The 19,107-nt window shown below is 46.1% G+C and overlaps 1 protein-coding gene across 6 annotated transcripts in view; it reads left to right on the top strand.

The window, feature by feature from the left end:
• NCOA6 (nuclear receptor coactivator 6) overlaps positions 1-19,107 on the top strand; it is a 535,183-nt gene that overhangs the window by 216,383 nt on the left and 299,693 nt on the right. For all 6 annotated transcript variants that reach the window (XM_069243803.1, XM_069243799.1, XM_069243801.1 and 3 more), the window contains one exon: positions 889-1,971. In XM_069243803.1, the coding sequence (XP_069099904.1) occupies positions 889-1,971 (1,083 nt within the window). The remainder of the gene's footprint in view (positions 1-888; positions 1,972-19,107) is intronic.

A 19,107-nucleotide genomic window follows, 5' to 3' on the forward strand; every position in this document is an offset into this window, starting at 1 on the left:
GGGATGGGGAAGCAACGCTTCTCTGCTTGTCTTTATGCCTTTCCTATTACCACATTTCTCTTTAAATAATGTTTTACATTTACCCTTCGATTGCCTTTCAGTATTCTCCTATTGTATCCTTTGGATGCTCCTACACATAATCATATATCTAATTGTCTTCCTTTCTGTGTTAATCTTTTATAGAGTTGCTAAACACCACCCCTTACAATATGCCTCTTCCTATCATTGGGTATATAGCTCTAATCCCTGTATATTTTTTAAGCTATGAACCTTGTGCTTCACTATCTCTGTTCCACACACTACTGATTGTTGCATATGCATTATTCCTAATGTGTATTCCCCCCGCCAATCCCGGGATGGCTCACATTTTATTTTGTTTCTATAATTGTGTTGCTTAGGAGATGGTGATAATTGATATATATCAGAAATCAGTTTGACATACGGGTTAAGAGTTGTGGGTAGGAGTAAAATTATTGTAACAGTGTTGTCCAGATTAAAGTTCGACCAATTTGATATTTCCATTTCCGGATAACAAGGACAATTTAAGGCACTATGTGTGTTTTAAGCAGCATTGATCCACTTTCCATTCATATTCCCCTAGTTATAGGAGCATAGTGTTTAGAGAGGGATGCTGTTAAACAAAAGTGTGTTTTTCATACTTCTCCATGTGCACATTAAATTTGTCTGTCTGTAATATACCAAGGAAGCAGGTAAGTGCGTCAACTTCCTGGTTTCCCGCAGAGAATCAAAGCTCCTAGCCCTTGCTATACATATGTACCCCTTATTCCCTTCTAAGGCTGGAACATTTAACTCTGATAAGTGAGTTGCTAGAGACTGCTTAAGGAGACAACCTACCTACTCTAAATATAGATTCTTTTCATTAAACAGATACAACTGATCCACTACTGTCAGGTCTAGCGGTCCAACAGCAAACTCAGTCTTCTGGATCTTTGACTCCTCAACTCCGTCCCACACAGTCCATGCCCACTACCAGGCAAATTAACCCAAGCACCTTTCAACAACTTCAGCAGCAGCAACTACAGCCACGACTGCCCCAACAGCAGCAGCCACCACAGCAGCAAACTCAGAGTGTTCGTCCTTCATTTGCTGCACCAACTGCAGTTCCAGTGCCTCCAGGGTGGAACCAGCTTCCTTCTGGGGCCCTCCAACCTCCCCCTGCCCAAGGAAATCTGGCTCATATTGCATCAAGCCAAGGTTGGAAAAAGACCACAATAACCGGACCAATGCAGCAGCAACTGCAAATGCAGCAGCAGATGCAACAACAGCAGCAGATGCAGCAGATGCAGCAGCAGATGCAGCAGCAGCAGCAGATGCAGCAGATGCAGCAGCAGCAGCAGATGCAGCAGCAGCAGATTCAGCAGCAGATTCAGCAGCAGCCACAGTATCAGACAAGACCTTCCTTAGCTACGGTTCAGACTCCATCCCATCCTCCGCCTCCATATCCGTTTGGAAGCCAACAAGCTTCTCATTCAAACTTCTCTCAGATGAGCAATGCAGCCCAATTTACCGCTCCTCACCTCAAGGCTCTTCAGACAGGAACAACACGAGCTTCAACCCCACACCAGCAATCCCATTTGACAAACAAGTCGCCTGTCTCATCCCCTTCCACTTTTCAGCAGGCATCCCCTGCATCTTCTCCAACAGTAAATCAACCGCAGCAGCTCATTGGACAAAGGCAACCCCAGAATTCAGCACTCACCCAAGGGTTTCAGCAATCTGTTAGCTCGCCTGGTCGAAATACCATAATTCAACAGGGAAACTTGCCCCCAAACTTTATGGTGATGCAGCAGCAACATCAACAGCAACATCAACAGCAACATCAACAGCAACATCAACAGCAACATCAACAGCAACAGCAACAGCAACATCAACAGCAACAACAACAACAACAACAGCAGCAGCAACAGCAGCAAAGCCAAGGAATACAGAATATGCATATGGGTCTGGGAGGTAAGGAACCATTTAATAATATGTCAGTCTAATAAACCTACATCATTGAGCACTGTTGGCCAAAGTCCTTTACTGAAGTTCAAAACATGTTGCCCAAGTAATTGACTCTAAAATGACTGAGGTAAAATAATATACTTGTATACATTTTGTTTATATTAAATGTTAATAATCTAATTGACAATCAAAATAAAATCACAACATAAAAATGTATTTATAAAATAACAAATGTTCAGAATACTTATGGCTGATTCACAAAATTAAGGTTGTGTGTGCCGGAAATCTACTTTTTTGTGCTTGAATTAGATTTCTGCTTTTTAAGGTACCTTACCAGAGAATCCTCTGGAATGCTGTAGATCTCTGTGAACTCTAACTTCAGAAGTTAATTCACAGTGATTTTAAACTAAATTGAAGATATGCTGGACAAAATGGTGCATAAATGTGCGTTCGAAGGCATGTGTAGCTGCAGATACACATGCTGTGCACATCCCGCCATCTAGTGTTGGGCTCGGAGTGTTACAAGTTGTTTTTCTTCGAAGAAGTCTTTTCGAGTCACGAGATCGAGGGACTCCTCCCATTTCGGCTCCATTGCGCATGGGCGTCGACTCCATCTTAGATTGTTTTTTTTCCGCCATCGGGTTCGGACGTGTTCCTTTTCGCTCCGTGTTTCGGGTCGGAAAGTTAGTTAGAATCTCAGAAAAATCATCGGTATTGTTTGCGTTCGGTATCGGGTTAGTTATAACAGATCGACACCGATTTTGAAGAGCTCCGGTGGCCCTTCGGGGTTTTTTCGATCCCCCGTCGGGGCCTGGTCGGCCCGTCCACGTGTCTCTTCAAGGCTGATGGAACGGACCCCATTCCGCTTCTGCCCAAAATGTCATAACAAGTATCAGTATACAGATCAGCATCTGGGCTGTAACTTGTGTTTGTCTCCAGAGCACAAGGAAGATACTTGTGAAGCCTGTCGAGCGTTTCGGTCCAGAAAGACATTAAGGGACCGAAGAGCTAGAAGACTGCAGATGGCGTCGGTGCCGACAGGACCAAGGGCGTTTCGAGGAAGAAGAAGAAACTTTCTCCATCCAGGAGTCGGACTCAGACGAGCTCGATCCAAAAGAAACGCCGAAAACCGTGAGTAAGACATCGAAACATAAAACTCACGAGAAGTCCACAAAAGCCCAGGGGACGCCACCGCCAACAGGCCATGGCTTAACCCGAAACATAGGTGACCGATAATCTGCACCGAAAAAGAGCACGCTGGTGTCTAAGTCATCCGACTCCGGTCGAGATACCGCCACTCAGCAATCTCGGGCCCGAGACAGTGGCTCCGAGCAAGTTCGGCACCGAGACAGCGGAACCGAAATAAGTCGGCACTGAAAGACCACGACGCCGAAAATAAAAAAAAGGTTTCGTCGGAACCGAAAAAAGCAGCCGACAAGGTTTCGATACCGAAACATCCGGCCTCGGAACCGAAAACAAGTTCCTACACAGAGGAACAAGGACTGTCCTCACAAATGAAAACACACAGATTTGGACAGGAACTAGAGACAATTGAGCCAGACTACACCCAAAGAAGGCTCCACATCCAAAAAGAAAAGGGGAAGATTAGCACTCTCCCTCCTATTAGAATGAAACGCAAACTTGCCTTCCAGGAGAAAGACAAGCAGTCACAGGCAAAGGTGGCTAAACAAGTAAGCCCGCCACCGTCCCCACAACGCTCTCCACAACCATCACCAGTAGCCACTCCACCAATGATGCAATCCCCGACTCATACAGGGATGAGTCAGGACGATCCAGACGCGTGGGATCTTTATGATGCGCCAATGTCAGATAACAGTCCTGACTGTTATCCAGCTAGACCGTCACCACCAGAAGATAGTACAGCCTACGTGCAGGTGGTGTCTAGGGCAGCAGCGTTTCATAATGTCAGCCTACATTCAGAGCCAATTGAAGACGACTTTCTATTCAATACACTGTCGTCCACACACAGCCAGTACCAGAGTCTCCCCATGCTACCTGGACTGCTAAAACACTCCAAACAAGTGTTTGAGGAGCCTGTAAAAGGAAGGGCCATTACTCCAAGAGTGGAGAAAAAATATAAACCGCCACCAACAGACCCCGTGTACATCACACAACAGCTAACACCGGACTCAGTAGTAGGAGCAGCTCGCAAGAGGGCGAACTCACACACTTCAGGAGATGCACCACCTCCAGATAAAGAGAGTCGTAAATTCGACGCAACAGGAAAAAGAGTGGCGGCACAGGCAGCAAACCAGTGGCGTATTGCAAACTCACAGACTTTGTTGGCCAGATACGATAGAGCTCATTGGGACGAAATGCAACACTTTATAGAACATTTGCCCAAGGAGTTCCAAAAGAGAGCACAGCAAGTAGTGGAAGAAGGACAGAGTATCTCAAACAATCAGATACGGTCAGCAATAGATGCAGCAGACACAGCTGCTAGAACTGTAAATACAGCAGTGACCATACGGAGACACGCATGGCTGCGTACTTCAGGATTCAAGCCGGAAATACAACAAGCCATGCTGAATATGCCATTTAACGGACAGCAGTTGTTTGGGCCGGAGGTGGACACTGCCAACCAAAAGCTTAAAAAAGACACAGATACGGCCAAAACCATGGGTGCACTCTACTCCCCACAGAGCAGAGGCACATTTAGAAAGACACAGTTTCGAGAGGGGTTTCGAGGGGGGTTTCGAGGGCAAAGCACAGAACCCACAACCTCACAAACAAGGCCCACTTATCAAAGCCAATATCAGCGGGGAAGTTTTCGGGGACAATATAGAGGGGGACTGTTCCAAAAAAGTAGAGGGAAATTCCAAAGTCCCAAAACTCCACAAAGCAAGCAGTGACTTACACCTCACAAATCCCCAACACAACACCTGTGGGGGGGAGACTAACCAAGTTCCACAAACAATGGGAGGAGATAACAACAGATACTTGGGCCTTAGCAATTATCCAGCATGGTTATTGCATAGAATTTCTCAAATTCCCACCAAATATCCCACAGAAAACACACAATATGTCAAAGCAACACATGGATCTTCTACAACTAGAGGTCCAAGCGTTTTTACAAAAACAAGCAATAGAATTAGTACCAATTCATCAGAAAGGAACAGGAGTTTACTCTCTGTACTTTCTCTTACCCAAAAAGGACAAAACTCTAAGACCTATATTAGATCTCAGAACGTTAAATACCTACATCAAATCAGATCACTTTCACATGGTGACGTTACAGGACGTAATCCCATTGCTCAGACAGCAAGACTACATGACAACACTAGACCTAAAGGATGCATACTTCCATATACTGATACATCCTTCACACACAAAGTACCTAAGGTTTGTATTCCAAGGGGTACATTACCAATTCAAAGTGTTGCCATTTGGGATAACAACTGCGCCAAGAGTTTTTACAAAATGCCTGGCAGTGGTGGCTGCGCATATCAGAAGACATCAAATACACGTCTTCCCGTACCTAGACGATTGGTTAATCAAAACCAATACGCAAAAACGGTGTTCACAACACACAAGGTACGTTATCGAGACCCTCCACAAACTAGGTTTCTCACTCAACTACACAAAGTTGCACATTCAGCCGTGCCAAACACAGCAGTACTTAGGGGCGACAATCGACACAACAAAAGGGGTTGCCACTCCAAGTCCACAAAGGGTACAAGCCTTTCACAAGGTAATACAGGTCATGTATCCAAAATAAAGAATACAGGTCAACATGGTAATGAAACTACTAGGCATGATGTCCTCATGCATAGCCATTGTACCAAACGCCAGATTGTACATGCGGCCCTTACAACAGTGCCTAGCATCACAATGGTCACAGGCACAGGGTCAACTTCTAGATCTAGTGTTGATAGACCGCCAAACATACACCTCGCTTCTATGGTGGAACAGCATAAATTTAAACCAAGGGCGGCCTTTCCAAGACCCAGTGCCTCAATACGTAATAACTACAGATTCCTCCATGATAGGGTGGGGAGCTCATCTCAATCAACACAGCATCCAGGGACAATGAGACACTCAGCAAAAACAATTTCACATAAATCACTTAGAATTACTGGCAGTATTTCTAGCGCTAAAAGCATTTCAACCCATAATAAGACACAAACACATCCTTGTCAAAACAGACAACATGACAACGATGTATTATCTGAACAAACAGGGAGGAACACGCTCAACTCAGTTATGTCTCCTAGCACAAAAAATATGGCATTGGGCGATTCACAACCACATTCGCCTAATAGTACAGTTTATTCCAGGGATTCAGAATCAGTTAGCAGACAATCTTTCTCGGGATCACCAACAGTTCCACGAATGGGAGATTCACCCCGAAATACTAAACACTTACTTCCAGAGATGGGGAACACCACAAATAGACCTATTTGCAACAAAAGAAAACGCAAAATGCCAAAACTTCGCATCCAGATACCCACAAGATCAGTCTCAGGGCAATGCGTTATGGATGAGTTGGTCAGGGATATTTGCATACGCTTTTCCCCCTCTCCTTCCATATCTAGTAAACAAATTGAGTCAAAACAAACTCAAACTCATACTAATAGCACCAACTTGGGCAAGACAACCTTGGTACACAACACTATTAGACCTCTCAGTGGTGCCTCATGTCAAACTACCAAACAAACCAGATCTGTTAACTCAACACAAACAACAGATCAGACACCCAAATCCAGCATCGCTGAATCTAGCAATTTGGCTCCTGAAATCTTAGAATTCGGACACTTAGACCTTACACAGGAATGTATGGAGGTCATAAAACAAGCTAGGAAACCAACCACTAGACATTGCTATGCAAATAAATGGAAAAGATTTGTTTATTATTGCCACAATAATCAAATCCAACCATTACACGAATCTGCTAAAGACATTGTAAGCTACTTACTACATTTACAAAAGTCAAAGCTAGCTTTTTTTCCATTAAAATACATCTTACCGCAATTTCAGCTTATCTGCAAATTACACACTCAACTTCTTTATTTAGGATACCAGTCATTAAAGCGTTTATGGAAGGCCTAAAGAGAATTATACCACCAAGAACACCACCAGTTCCTTCATGGAACCTCAATATTGTCTTAACTCGCCTCATGGGTCCACCTTTCGAACCTATGCACTCATGTGAAATGCAATATTTAACATGGAAAGTTGCATTTCTAATTGCTATCACATCTCTAAGACGAGTAAGTGAAATACAAGCATTTACCATACAAGAACCATTTATTCAGATACACAAGCATAAAGTAGTCTTACGAACAAATCCTAAATTCTTACCAAAAGTCATATCACCGTTCCACTTGAATCAAACAGTAGAACTTCCAGTGTTCTTTCCACAGCCAGATTCTGTAGCTGAAAGAGCACTACATACATTAGACATCAAAAGAGCGTTGATGTACTACATTGACAGAACAAAACTAATTCGGAAGACAAAACAATTATTTATTGCCTTCCAAAAACCCCATACAGGAAATCCAATTTCTAAACAGGGCATTGCTAGCTGGATAGTTAAGTGCATTCAAACTTGTTATCTTAAAGCAAAAAGAGAACTGCCTATTACACCAAAGGCACACTCCACTAGAAAGAAAGGTGCTACCATGGCCTTTCTAGGAAATATTCCAATGACCGAAATATGTAAGGCAGCCACATGGTCTACGCCTCATACATTTATCAAACACTACTGTGTAGATGTGTTAACGGTACAACAAGCCACAGTAGGCCAAGCAGTACTACGAACATTGTTTCAAACAACTTCAACTCCTACAGGCTGAACCACCGCTTTTGGGGAGATAACTGCTTACTAGTCTATGCACAGCATGTGTATCTGCAGCTACACATACCATCGAACGGAAAATTTCACTTACCCAGTGTACATCTGTTTGTGGCATTAGTCGCTGCAGATTCACATGCTCCCACCCGCCTCCCCGGGAGCCTGTAGCCGTTTAGAAGTTGATCTTGAACATTTGTAAATTTGTAAATATATCACTTTAAACTACATTATGTACATACGTATTCACTCTATTGCATGGGCACTATTACTATAATACACAACTCCTACCTCACCCTCTGCTGGGAAAACAATCTAAGATGGAGTTGACGCCCATGCACAATGGAGCCGAAATGGGAGGAGTCCCTCGATCTCGTGACTCGAAAAGACTTCTTCGAAGAAAAACAACTTGTAACACTCCGAGCCCAACACTAAATGGCGGGATGTGCACAGCATGTGAATCTGCAGCGACTAATGCCACGAACAGATGTACACTGTGTAAGTGACATTTTCCATTTGAAAGTATGACATTGTTTTACCCAAGAGAAAAAGTAAATTTCCCTCTTGAGAATTCAGCTACCACCTGTATGCCACTTACTCCTCCTTTTCAGACAGTAATTTGACATTTTGTTTCTACGGTAGAAAACTATATGCAAAATGTGTGAATACAAATTGTTTTTTGTCATGTTCACTGCAAAATCCCCCAGCAGACACCTATAATCAGAATACACCTGTCCTATAATTTATAATGTTAGCTGAACTGTGAACGCCAGTTAACTTGTTGATATAACTTTCAATTTTCACTTTCTAGAAATGTTGATCATGATTGTGAAAGTGGTATAGCTTGTTTTGCTAGCCGAATAGCTTAACTGCTTTTGTCCAGCTTGTGACAGATACAATTGGTGCTAAAAACCTTTGGAAAATGCAACAATCATACTTTATTGGCAGATGGATGCTTTGCAAAGCATTGTTTGATAACAAAATGTGAAATACAATAACAGTAGAGTAATTCAAGTGAAAAGGGCAATCAACAGGGCGATAATGAGTGCAGTAGGGTGTTGGTATTTCTTTCTGGTTTGCCATTCAGTTTGGGATTATTTGAGATTTTTTTTATTAAGACAACCCAGATTTACAGACTTGCTTTAGACCCAGGTTGGATTAGACAGCTACAAGAGTTTTGCGTTTTTGCATTGATTGATTGTCAAGCGGGGGTTAGTGTGTAGTCCAGATCTGTTCTTTGTTTGCTTCTGTGAAATGATAAGAAACCCAAGGGTTTCTCTGTGTTTCCAAGAATACTTTCAACTGTTACTAGCGTTTTATAATGAATATGTGTACTAGACATGGGAGACGTAAAAGATTATGGGGTGAACACAATCAGTGAAGGGTTGCATAAGACTACATAACTGAGATCCACTTTCACACCCCCTATAATCAGAGTGCTGGGGAAATAGGAAAGCTACATACATTTAGCCTGACCAGCTAATTATAGTTGAGATTATTCAAATTACCCATTCTCACAGACTTCTAACCACAGATTCCTCATCTTTCAATATTTCCCCTGGACCCATAAAAACTTTGAAGCAGTACCCCTGCACACCTGGAAGTAGCGCTTGCGGCTCCACGCTGACATCTGTTCCGATTGTGACATGCATTGCCCTATATAGTTCCTTTCTTTCCGCAGCTACAGACACTGATCTGGATCTCCCTGATGTCTCTGAGATCGTTTTTTTCCCCTCAAAGTTTTGAGGTTTACTTTTTACATTATGTCAAGTGTTGGAGAGGCATGTCCTACAACAGGTTGACTGGGTTCAAGCTTTGTGGTGAATGTCACAGAGAGATGTCTGTCACTGATACCCTCTTGGTCTGTCTATGGTGCTTGGGGTTGCCTCACAACTCCATGACCTGCAGTAAGATCACCTGGATGCATTCAAAAGCCACCTGGGAGGTGAATCCTTACATCACTGGGTACCGCAGGGCCCCTAGTCGTCCAAAGCGCAAGGGTACAGCCTGTTGCCAGTCCCTGAATCTGCCCAGTGTCAGCCTGTGTTTCCCAGACCCAGAGCTACTCTGGCTAAATTTCAGGAGTTTCAGGAGGATATAATGCACCTATCTGACAGAGACATCTTTTGCAGAGTCCTTACCTTTAAAATTTCCCCAGGCGTCAGTCTGGATCCGGAGATATTTCTCAAGCATTACCCCTGTGTGTCTTTAGCCTGCGCCTGGCCCGACTCCGTGCCTTTGGGACCTGTGGAGTCAGAAGGGATCCCCTTCGGGTTCCGCACCAGCAGCTTTGGCTCCGAGGGTCACCCCTGGATCCTGTAGGAAGCTGGCTCTCTATATAGTGCACTAAAATGAATTACACTGTGCAGAGTCCAGTGGATCCCCAATTGGTATTGTAGAGGCAAACGTACATTGAATTAATGCTCTATTTGTGGTAGTGTGGACGAGCAGTTAGGCTTATCGGAAGGTAGTGCTAAGCATTTGTTGTACTCACTGAGGCAATAAGTGAGACACACACTCAAAGAATAAATCCAATTTAGAAAAATAAGAATTATTTTTATATATGTTTCAAACCCAAGAACTTCGTAATCAGGTAAGTACACTTTTATGCATAAATACTTAGCAATTTCAGAAATCAACCCTTAGTGCAATTTTCAGAGTTTTCTCAATGTAATCCTATGAAGTAAAAACAATGTTCAGCAAACACCGGGTTAACAACAACTTAAAAAGTCAAACTCAGGGAGCCAAAGGTAAATACTGGGCACTGATCACACCGGGCAGCCGGGTGCAGTAAGGCGTTGGGTGCCTGATGGTTCTCTATGGGAGTTGGAACTCTTGACAAACAGGCTGCAGGCTCTGGCTAGGAAGCCAGTCAGGGATAACAAGCAGGTAAGCAGTAGGCTTTGAGAACTCGGGACAGGGGTGCACCTTTGTTCCTCTTCTCCTGTGCCCAGGGGTGATGAATGCAGGGGTGTCTTTAGGCATTGAGCTTTCTCGTCACGGGGTCCGGCGTGTTGAGGCTACAGTTGTTTTCGCAGAGCCTGGCAGGGGTAGACCGTGTGTGGGCTCAAACTCTTAGGAGCCGGGAGATGTTGGTGGCCTTCATGCAGAAACCAGGCAAAAAATGGAAGCTAACCATGTTAAAAAAAAATGCTTTTACAGTTAAGTACAGATCTGTTACTTGGTCCACTACTTGATCTGGACCTGTGCCAGTCATACCACCTTGACTTTCCCAGGCACCGGTCCTAAAGCACCCAGCTCCGCATGTGCCCCCGGCAGCACCACCCGTTCCTTATTGCTGACTTGGACATGTGCTGGATGGGTGTCATATGACCCCATATGTGGCGCCGACAGAGGCCTTGCCCTTTATGTCGGATCCTGAGCCTTTTTCCTTTGTGCTAGGTTACGGTGAGGAATGGGAAAAGTCACTCGACCCTTTAGGATACCAGCTACAAGATCCCACAGACTGGCATATGGACCTGGGTGTGAAGCTAGTGGACTGGATACCTCACCAGATACTGGCATGCTTTCTCCCCCCACTGTGGCTATGCAGGAGGGAGCTTCTTGTTCAAAGGTGTTGCAGTGAGCAGCCGATGTCCTGGAACTTGAGCTGCTTTCGCTGGCAGTCAGGACTAGCCTCCTGACAGAAGTGCTTCAGCCTGGGATTTAATCCTCTGAACCCCTGCTTCTGTTTAATGAAGCCCTTACAGATGTCTTACTCGTACCTGGTCTAAACCCAGCACAGGAGCTCCTGTGAACAGGACAATTGCCTGCCATCGTCTGCACTGGGTGACCCAAGTTTCCTGATGCAACACCCCCCACCCCTGAAAGCTTGGTTATCCAAGCCTCCACTTCCCAGGGCACGTTATTTTTCTGCATCCCCAATCCAAGAAGCTTGGCTCACTTGGGAAGAAGATGTTTTCTTCCGCCATCCTGGCACTGTGCTCTGTGAACACTGCTTTCCTTTTGGGTCGTTATTCTCAAATGCTATGGGATACAGTTGCGCCAACGTTGTCACTGGTCCTGGAGGAGGCACGGAATGTACTTTCCCAAGCAGTTGCTGTTCGGAGAGACGCAGCAAAGTTCAGGATTCGATGTGACTGGACACAACAGACTCACTGGGCAGAGCGGTTGCTTTGACAGTGGCCTTGAGGCGCCATGCCTGGTTGAGGACATCCGGCTTTTCAGGGAGTGTTCAAGCTTATCTGATGGACATGCCGCTTGATGGCACCTGTCTCTTCGAAAAGAAAGTACACTTGGCGCTCAAGCGATTCAAGGATTCGTGTGCTACAGCCAGGTCCTTGGGTCTGGTGGCGACTCCTTATCCCCCTCAGTCTGCTTTTCACCCCTTTCATGGCTACAGAAGGGGTACCCATCCACATCCGTTCCTCTCCAACCACTGTGCTGCACATGCTGCCCAGCCTCTGCGTGGGTGGGATGTGGGACCCACCGTCCCCGTGAATCGGAGCCAGAGGTCTGGTCAGTCTGTGCCTCCTCCAGCATCTGTCTCCAAACCTTTCTAGGCTGATGGTTCCCCACCAGGGATCAGTCACAGGCAGGATCCACCATCACCTGCTCTGATGGCTGTCCATCATGTCATACAGGTGGGTTTTGCAGATTGCCCAAAGTAGTTACTCCCTTCCCTTCAAGACTAACCCTCCATCCATGCCACCATCCTACAATTGGATGATGGAGGATCACTTGACACTTCTCCAAGAGGAAGTTACTGCACTCTTTGCCAGGGGAGCTATAGAGAGGGTCCCCGTGCCAGAAGTAGGTTGTGGTACTCTCGCTGCTACTTTCTGGTGCCCAAAAAGGACAAGGGCCTTCACCCTGTCTTGGACCTTCAGTCCCTCAATTTCTTTCTCAAGAAGGAGAAGTTCAAATTGCTCACTCTGGCTCAGGTTCTATCTGCCCTGGACCCAGGAGACTGGATGGTAGCGTTGGAATTGCAGGATGCATATTTCCATATGTCTGTCCTGCCTGCCCACAAAAGATACTTGCTGTTCCTGGTAGACCACAAGCACTTTCAGTTCACCGGGTTTCCTTTTGGCCATATGTCCGGTGTTCAAAAAGGTGATGACGGTGGTCGCAGCTCATCTGCTCAGATCAGGGGTTTTAGTCTTCTTCTGTCTCAATGACTGGTGGCTAAAGCCCTAGGCTGTCATCTCCCACCTCCAGACTACAGTGGGTCTACTGCATTCGCTGGGGTTCACTATAAACTTTCCAAAGGCACACCTGACTCCCTCTCAGACGCTCCCTTTCATTGGAGCTGTTCTGGACGCAGTGCAGTTTCAGGCTTATCCGCCTGAGTGGCGAGTCCAGGATATTTAGGCTTTGACCAGTGTTTCAGCCTTTATCCTGTAATTCGATGAGAATGACTCTGAGGCTGCTCAGCCTCATGGTCTCCTTCATACTACTGGTGACACATGCCAGGTGGCTTATGCGGGCTCTGCACTGGGACCTGAAGTTGTTGCAGTATCTGGGAAATCTCTCCAAGATGGTCAGATGTCAGAGGGAACTGCACTAGATCTACGGTGGTGGCCAGTGAACAGCAATTGCATCAAAGGTATATTTGTCTCCCTTTCCCAACCAGATCTGACAGTGGTGACAGATGCAACACTCCAGGGATGGGGCAGCCACCCGGGAGAGGCAGAGATCAGAGGCATCTGGTCTCAATTGGAGTCCAGACTCCACATCAACCTGTTGGTGCTTCCGGCAATCAGACTGGCATTGAAAGCATTTCTTTCCTCTCTCAAAGGGAAGATAATGCAGGTGTTTACGGACAACACCAACGCCATGTAGTACTGCAACAAGCAGGGAGAGGTGGTGTTGTGAGCAATGTCTGCAGTACTGCACGTTGGAGTTTCCAAGTTGGCCATCGCTCTGTGACGCTTTGCGTCTTGAGTGCAACTCAGACCTCCTGTATGTTTTTCCTCCCATACCTCTTCTGCCCAGAGTTCTCAGGAAGATCAAGAACGACTGGGCCAAATTAATCCTTGGGGCTCTGGACTGGGCATGAAGAGTCGGGTGTCCCAAGCTATTGAGCATGGCCATCGATCCTCTGATTAGATTGCCTCTGTGGGAGGATCTTCTGTCGCAGCAACAGGGTAGGGTTCTGCACCCGAACCTGTCCAGTCTCCCCCTTCTTGCGTGTAGATAGAGCAGCTGCATTTGACAGCCATTGACCATCCACCCAAAGTCTGTAACGTAATCTTGGCAGCTCGGCGTCCCTCCACCATAATGGCATACTCGAGTCATTGGATGACGTTTGTGGCTTGGTGCACAGACAAGTCTGATTACCCTCCCCTTTCTATCCCTCTTTTTGAGGTTTTGTTGTTTATCCTTTCTCTGTCCCAGCAGGGCTCTGCTATGAGCACTCTCAAAGGTTATCTGTCATTTCTGCATTTTTGCGGTTTCCTGCTCAACCTTCCTTGTTTAAGTCTCCAATTGTGCATAGGTTCCTTAGAGGCTTTGCTCTTATTTCCTCCATCTCCATTCATTATGCACCAATGGGACTTGAATTTAGTTTTGACATTTCTGATGTGTGCTCCTTTTGAGCCTCTTATACAATTGTCTTCTCACTTTGAAAACAGCCTTCCTTGTGGCCATTACATCTGCCCCCAGGGTGAGTGAGCTATAATCATTGTCATCTAAGGTCACCTACCTTTTCATCTATCCTGACAAAGTGGTGCTTTGCACTAGGACCTCTTCTTGCTAAAGGAGATTAAGCCCTTTCATGTAGGCCAGTCCATCACCTTGCCTACTTTTTACTCACCCTCACCTCCTAAGGAAGAGGAGAAACTCTATTGCCTGAACCCAAAATGAGCGTTGGTGTTCTACCTTTATTGTACCAAAGAGTTCTGGGTGGATGATCAACTCTTTGAGGTTTTGTGGATGTGTAGAAAGGTCAGGCAGTGCAGAAGAGAACAATCTCCAGATGGGTCGTGCTCTGCATTAAAATGTGCTATGCACTGGCTAATTCTATGAGAGCTAAAGCTACAACCACTGCGTTAGCATGTGGAGTTCTAGTCCTTGACATTTGTCATGCGGCAACCTGGACATCTCTGCACACCAAACACTACTGCCTGGACAGTCCGGTCTGTAGGGATGGGCACTTTTCCTGTTCGGTCCTGCAGGACTTTCGTGTATGTTCTTAGTTCACATACCTACCTCTGGGGATGGTGTTACTTGGGTATCTATTCTAAGGTAAGGAATCTGCAACTGGATGTCTCTATCAGATGGACAAGTTACTTACCTTCGGTAACTACTTATCTGGTAGGAACAATATCTAGTTGCAGATTCCTTACCGACCCACTCATCCTCCCCGCTCTGCAAACTTATTTCTAGGGACAGGAACTCTGTTTCAGGGTCCTAGTTTGGTAGCATCAGTGGTCAGTGTTTTTCATGGCTTTGCACATCTGGCTTGGGTAATTGTGAAAAGAAAGTGACGTTAGCACACCTAGATGGTGCCTATATAGGACCCCCGACATCATATCCGGCGGATGAGGCAGGATGACGCTGATGACACAGAGCCAATCGACGCCACCTAACGATGCACAGGGGTACTGCTCGATAAAAAAAAAACTCTGGGTCCAGCCTGACCCCTGGGGACATTCTAGATATTGTCCCTACCAGATAAGGCGTTACCGAAGGTAAGTAACTTGTTGGTTTGCTCTATTGACTTCTTCTGGAGTGCCATTGGGCCCTATTGAGTTGAGATGAGGCCTCTCATCTGGGACCACACCGGCAAGACTTCCCTTGGCACAATTTGATCAATAATTCAACAGGGAAACCTGCCTACACCATACCCCATCACCTCCTCTCCAACCTTTATGGTGATGCAGCAAGACCAGGGAACACAGAGTATTTATTCGTTTTTTGAAGATAAGAAGCTATTTAGTAATATGTCAATTCTGTGGACCTGCATCATTGAGCACTGTTGGCTAAACTTATATATGTATTTCCTCCTCAAACCAAAGTCCTTTTAATCAAATTTTAAAAATGTTCGGACTATCTACGGCCTTTTCAAAAAGGCTGTGTTTGTTGGAAATCTATGGTGATGTGCTTGAATTAGGTTCCCATCGATGCCAATACCACTTCACCAGTACTAGATATCCCAACTGTGGTCATGTCTGCAGAGGTGGTGCCTCCTCGACATTATCCGGGACCAAGCTCACGCTTCTTATTCCTATCACTAATCCTCCTCATACTGACATTGTTCTTTTTCCTCGGAGCAGAGAGCAGTTGATTCATGAAATTTTTGCTACAGTTTCAGATACTGGTATTTGATACAGGAGATGTCATTACTCTGGCGTATCTCAATGGTAGTTGGTATGATGAGCTTCAGAAGGTGAATGGTTTAGACACTTCTCCTGACTCAGTTTTCTCTCCAAGACCCGGCCACTGCAGAGACTGCATTTCATATTGTGATTGGTAGAATCGCTGGCGTCCCCGACCTCCAACTTCCTACACTGAAAGTTGAAGCAAATTTGTTGACTGAGATTTTGCAACCTGGGCAGACCTCTGCAGAACTCCTTCTGCCTTGACTGATACCCTTCTGCGGACCTGGTCTAAGTCTTGAACAGGTCCCTCAGTTGACTGGCAAATTCCCCGCCACCACCATCTTGCACCTGTGGATTTGGACTTTCTAACCAAACATCCCCAGAGATTCTGGTGGTGCAGGCTTCAGCAAGCAAAGGTAATTTCAGTGTGTTTCCTTCACCCTCGCCAGATATGGGTGCAGGGTTTTCTCACCACCAATCTTGCACTGAGCTCTGTGAATACTGCCTGTCAGTTGAGCAGATTCTCTCATGCGCTGTGGGGCTCGGTGGCCCAGGGTCCTTCCTGTGGTGTCTGAGAAAACTCATGCTATCCTGTCCCAGGCCATGCAGGATGCACGTGATGCAGCCATTCATCATCCTGCTTGGGTGCGCTCCACTGGCTTTTTGGGGTGATGTCAAATCTACACTAATGGACATGCCCTTTAAAGATCCTGCTCCACTCCCTTGATTGTCCATTGCTTCTTGCTCACATTCTATGCAGTTTTGCCCTTTGTGTGGCTTTGATAGGGTCCCCAATTTCGCCAGAAGACTCACCAAGTTCTACAGTGGTCTCACTCCTGCCGCTGATTCCATAGGTCCATAGGTCATGTGGACAGCAGGGATAGTGCTTGGCCCATTCACCACTCTATCTCCCACCACTCCCACTCCTCTTTAATTGTCCTACGTGACACATTACCCCCTTGTTGGTGACAGAATCTGCCTCATGTATCCAGGGGGACAGGCCATCACTTTCCACGAGTGGATGTTACAAATTGTTCGGCAAGGTTATGCCCTCCCATTACTGAACACCTCTCCACCCTTACTACAGTCCCCTGACAGAGAACTGCCTGTCTTTTTTGCATCTGGAAGTGCCAGCTCTTTTGGCCAAATAGCGAGGGTGCCGACACCAGACATAGGTTGTGGTTGTTATTCCTGCTACTTGCTGGTGCTGAAAAAGTGCAAAGAGCTCGGCTGGGTTCTGGGTGTTGGCCCATTCAATGTCTTTTGGGGGAAGAACTAATTTTAGATGGTCACTTTAGCTCGGGTCTTGTATTCCCTCGATTCCAGAGACTGGATGGTAGCGTTGGACCTGCAGGGTGCATATTTTCATATTACCATTCTGCAGGCCCACAGGCGTTACCTGCAGTTCACAGTAGGCCAGGAACATTTTTAGTTCGCCGTGCTTCCGTTTGGCCTTCACAGCACCCCTCAGGTGTTTTGAAAGGTGATGTTGAGGTCTTTCCCTACCTTGACGACTGGCTGCTAAAACCAGGCTTGCCACAGGTGGTTGTCACCCACCTCCAGACTACAGCAAACCTCATTATATAATTGGGGTTCAGGTTAAATGTCCCAAAGTCACACTTGACTCCTTCTCAGACATTCCCTTTTATTGAAGCCTTTCTGGACACGGTGTGGTTTCGCACACATACTGCGGTCCTGGATTTAATTGAGGTTGACTGCTGGGACTGGTCACCTCCTGCGTCCAGTTGGTCAAACATGCCCGGTGGTATATCCAGACTCTGCAGTAGAATCTAAAGTCTCAGTGACAGTAACTTTAAGGGAACCACTCTGCATGTGTTTAGATTTTGGACAAGACTGCATCGGCTTTGCAATGACGTGATTAGGTCAGCAGCAGTTAGTTCTCCCCACCCCACGAAGAGCAGACTTTGGCGATACACTTTGTGGCGGGGGTGGCCATCTGGAGAAGTGGAGATCAGAGGCTTCTGGTCTCCAGTGGAGACTTAGTACCCATCAACCAGTTGGGGTTGCAAGCCATTCATTTGGTGTTGAAAGCCTTCCTGCGCTCCTTTCGAAGAAGACTTGTTCAGATATTCACAGACAACACCAACACCATATGGTACTGCAACAAGTGGAGGGGGTGGGTTTGTGCTCCTTGTGCCATTAGGCGTGGAGGGAATGTGGGGATATTCCTGGGGTTACAGCACCTGACAGGATCTTTAAACGGCAGGGCTGACTAGCTCGGCCATCGACGATTATGAATGGCAGTTACATCCAGAGGTGGCGCAAGTTATCTTCCGCAAATGGGTAGGATCTTCACTTGTTCTGTTCGGCTCCGCCAAGAACGCGTTTTGTCATGCTTCTGCCCATTAGAGTTTCTAAAGTGGCTCACACATGAGAATGCGCTCCTTGTAGAGTGGAATCCGGGACTTCTTTATGCCTTTCTTCCGACACCACTCCTGCCTCAAGTTCTGAACATGATCAAAGAAGAACCGGCCGAACTCATCCTCTTGGCTCCAGACTCGGCACAGAGAGTTTGGTATCCTGAGCATGAGCATCTGTCCTCCGATCAGGCTGCCCCTTCGGGAAGACCTGTTCTCACAACAGCAAGGCAGGGTTCTGCACCAGAATCTGCGTTCTATCCACTTCCATAATGAAGATTGAGCTACAGCAGTTGAACACTTTTAACCTTCTCCTAGTGGATGTTATCTTGGCAGCCAGGCACCCCTCTACAAAATCTTTGTACACCTGCTGTTGGGGCAAGTTTGTGGCAGATACACTCAGGGTGATTCTACTACTTTCTCCCGTGCCACATCAAATATCTGTGGTTGGATCACTGCAAGATGTACACCGCCTGGCTCTCCTTCCCTGACCACAACAACACTGTGTGCCAGGCTTACCTCACCTTGGGCTCGAAAAAAGACCCTCTGATAACAATGAGAAAGAAGGTGAGCTCACCAAAAGATGCAGTGACAAGTCTTCGCCCATCATTCTCAATATCTTCGTAAAAGAGCCAGGCCCGAACTCGAAGGAGATTAGGAATTCTAG

The sequence above is a fragment of the Pleurodeles waltl genome, chromosome 7 (assembly GCF_031143425.1).
Source record: "Pleurodeles waltl isolate 20211129_DDA chromosome 7, aPleWal1.hap1.20221129, whole genome shotgun sequence".
NCBI lineage: Eukaryota > Metazoa > Chordata > Amphibia > Caudata > Salamandridae > Pleurodeles > Pleurodeles waltl.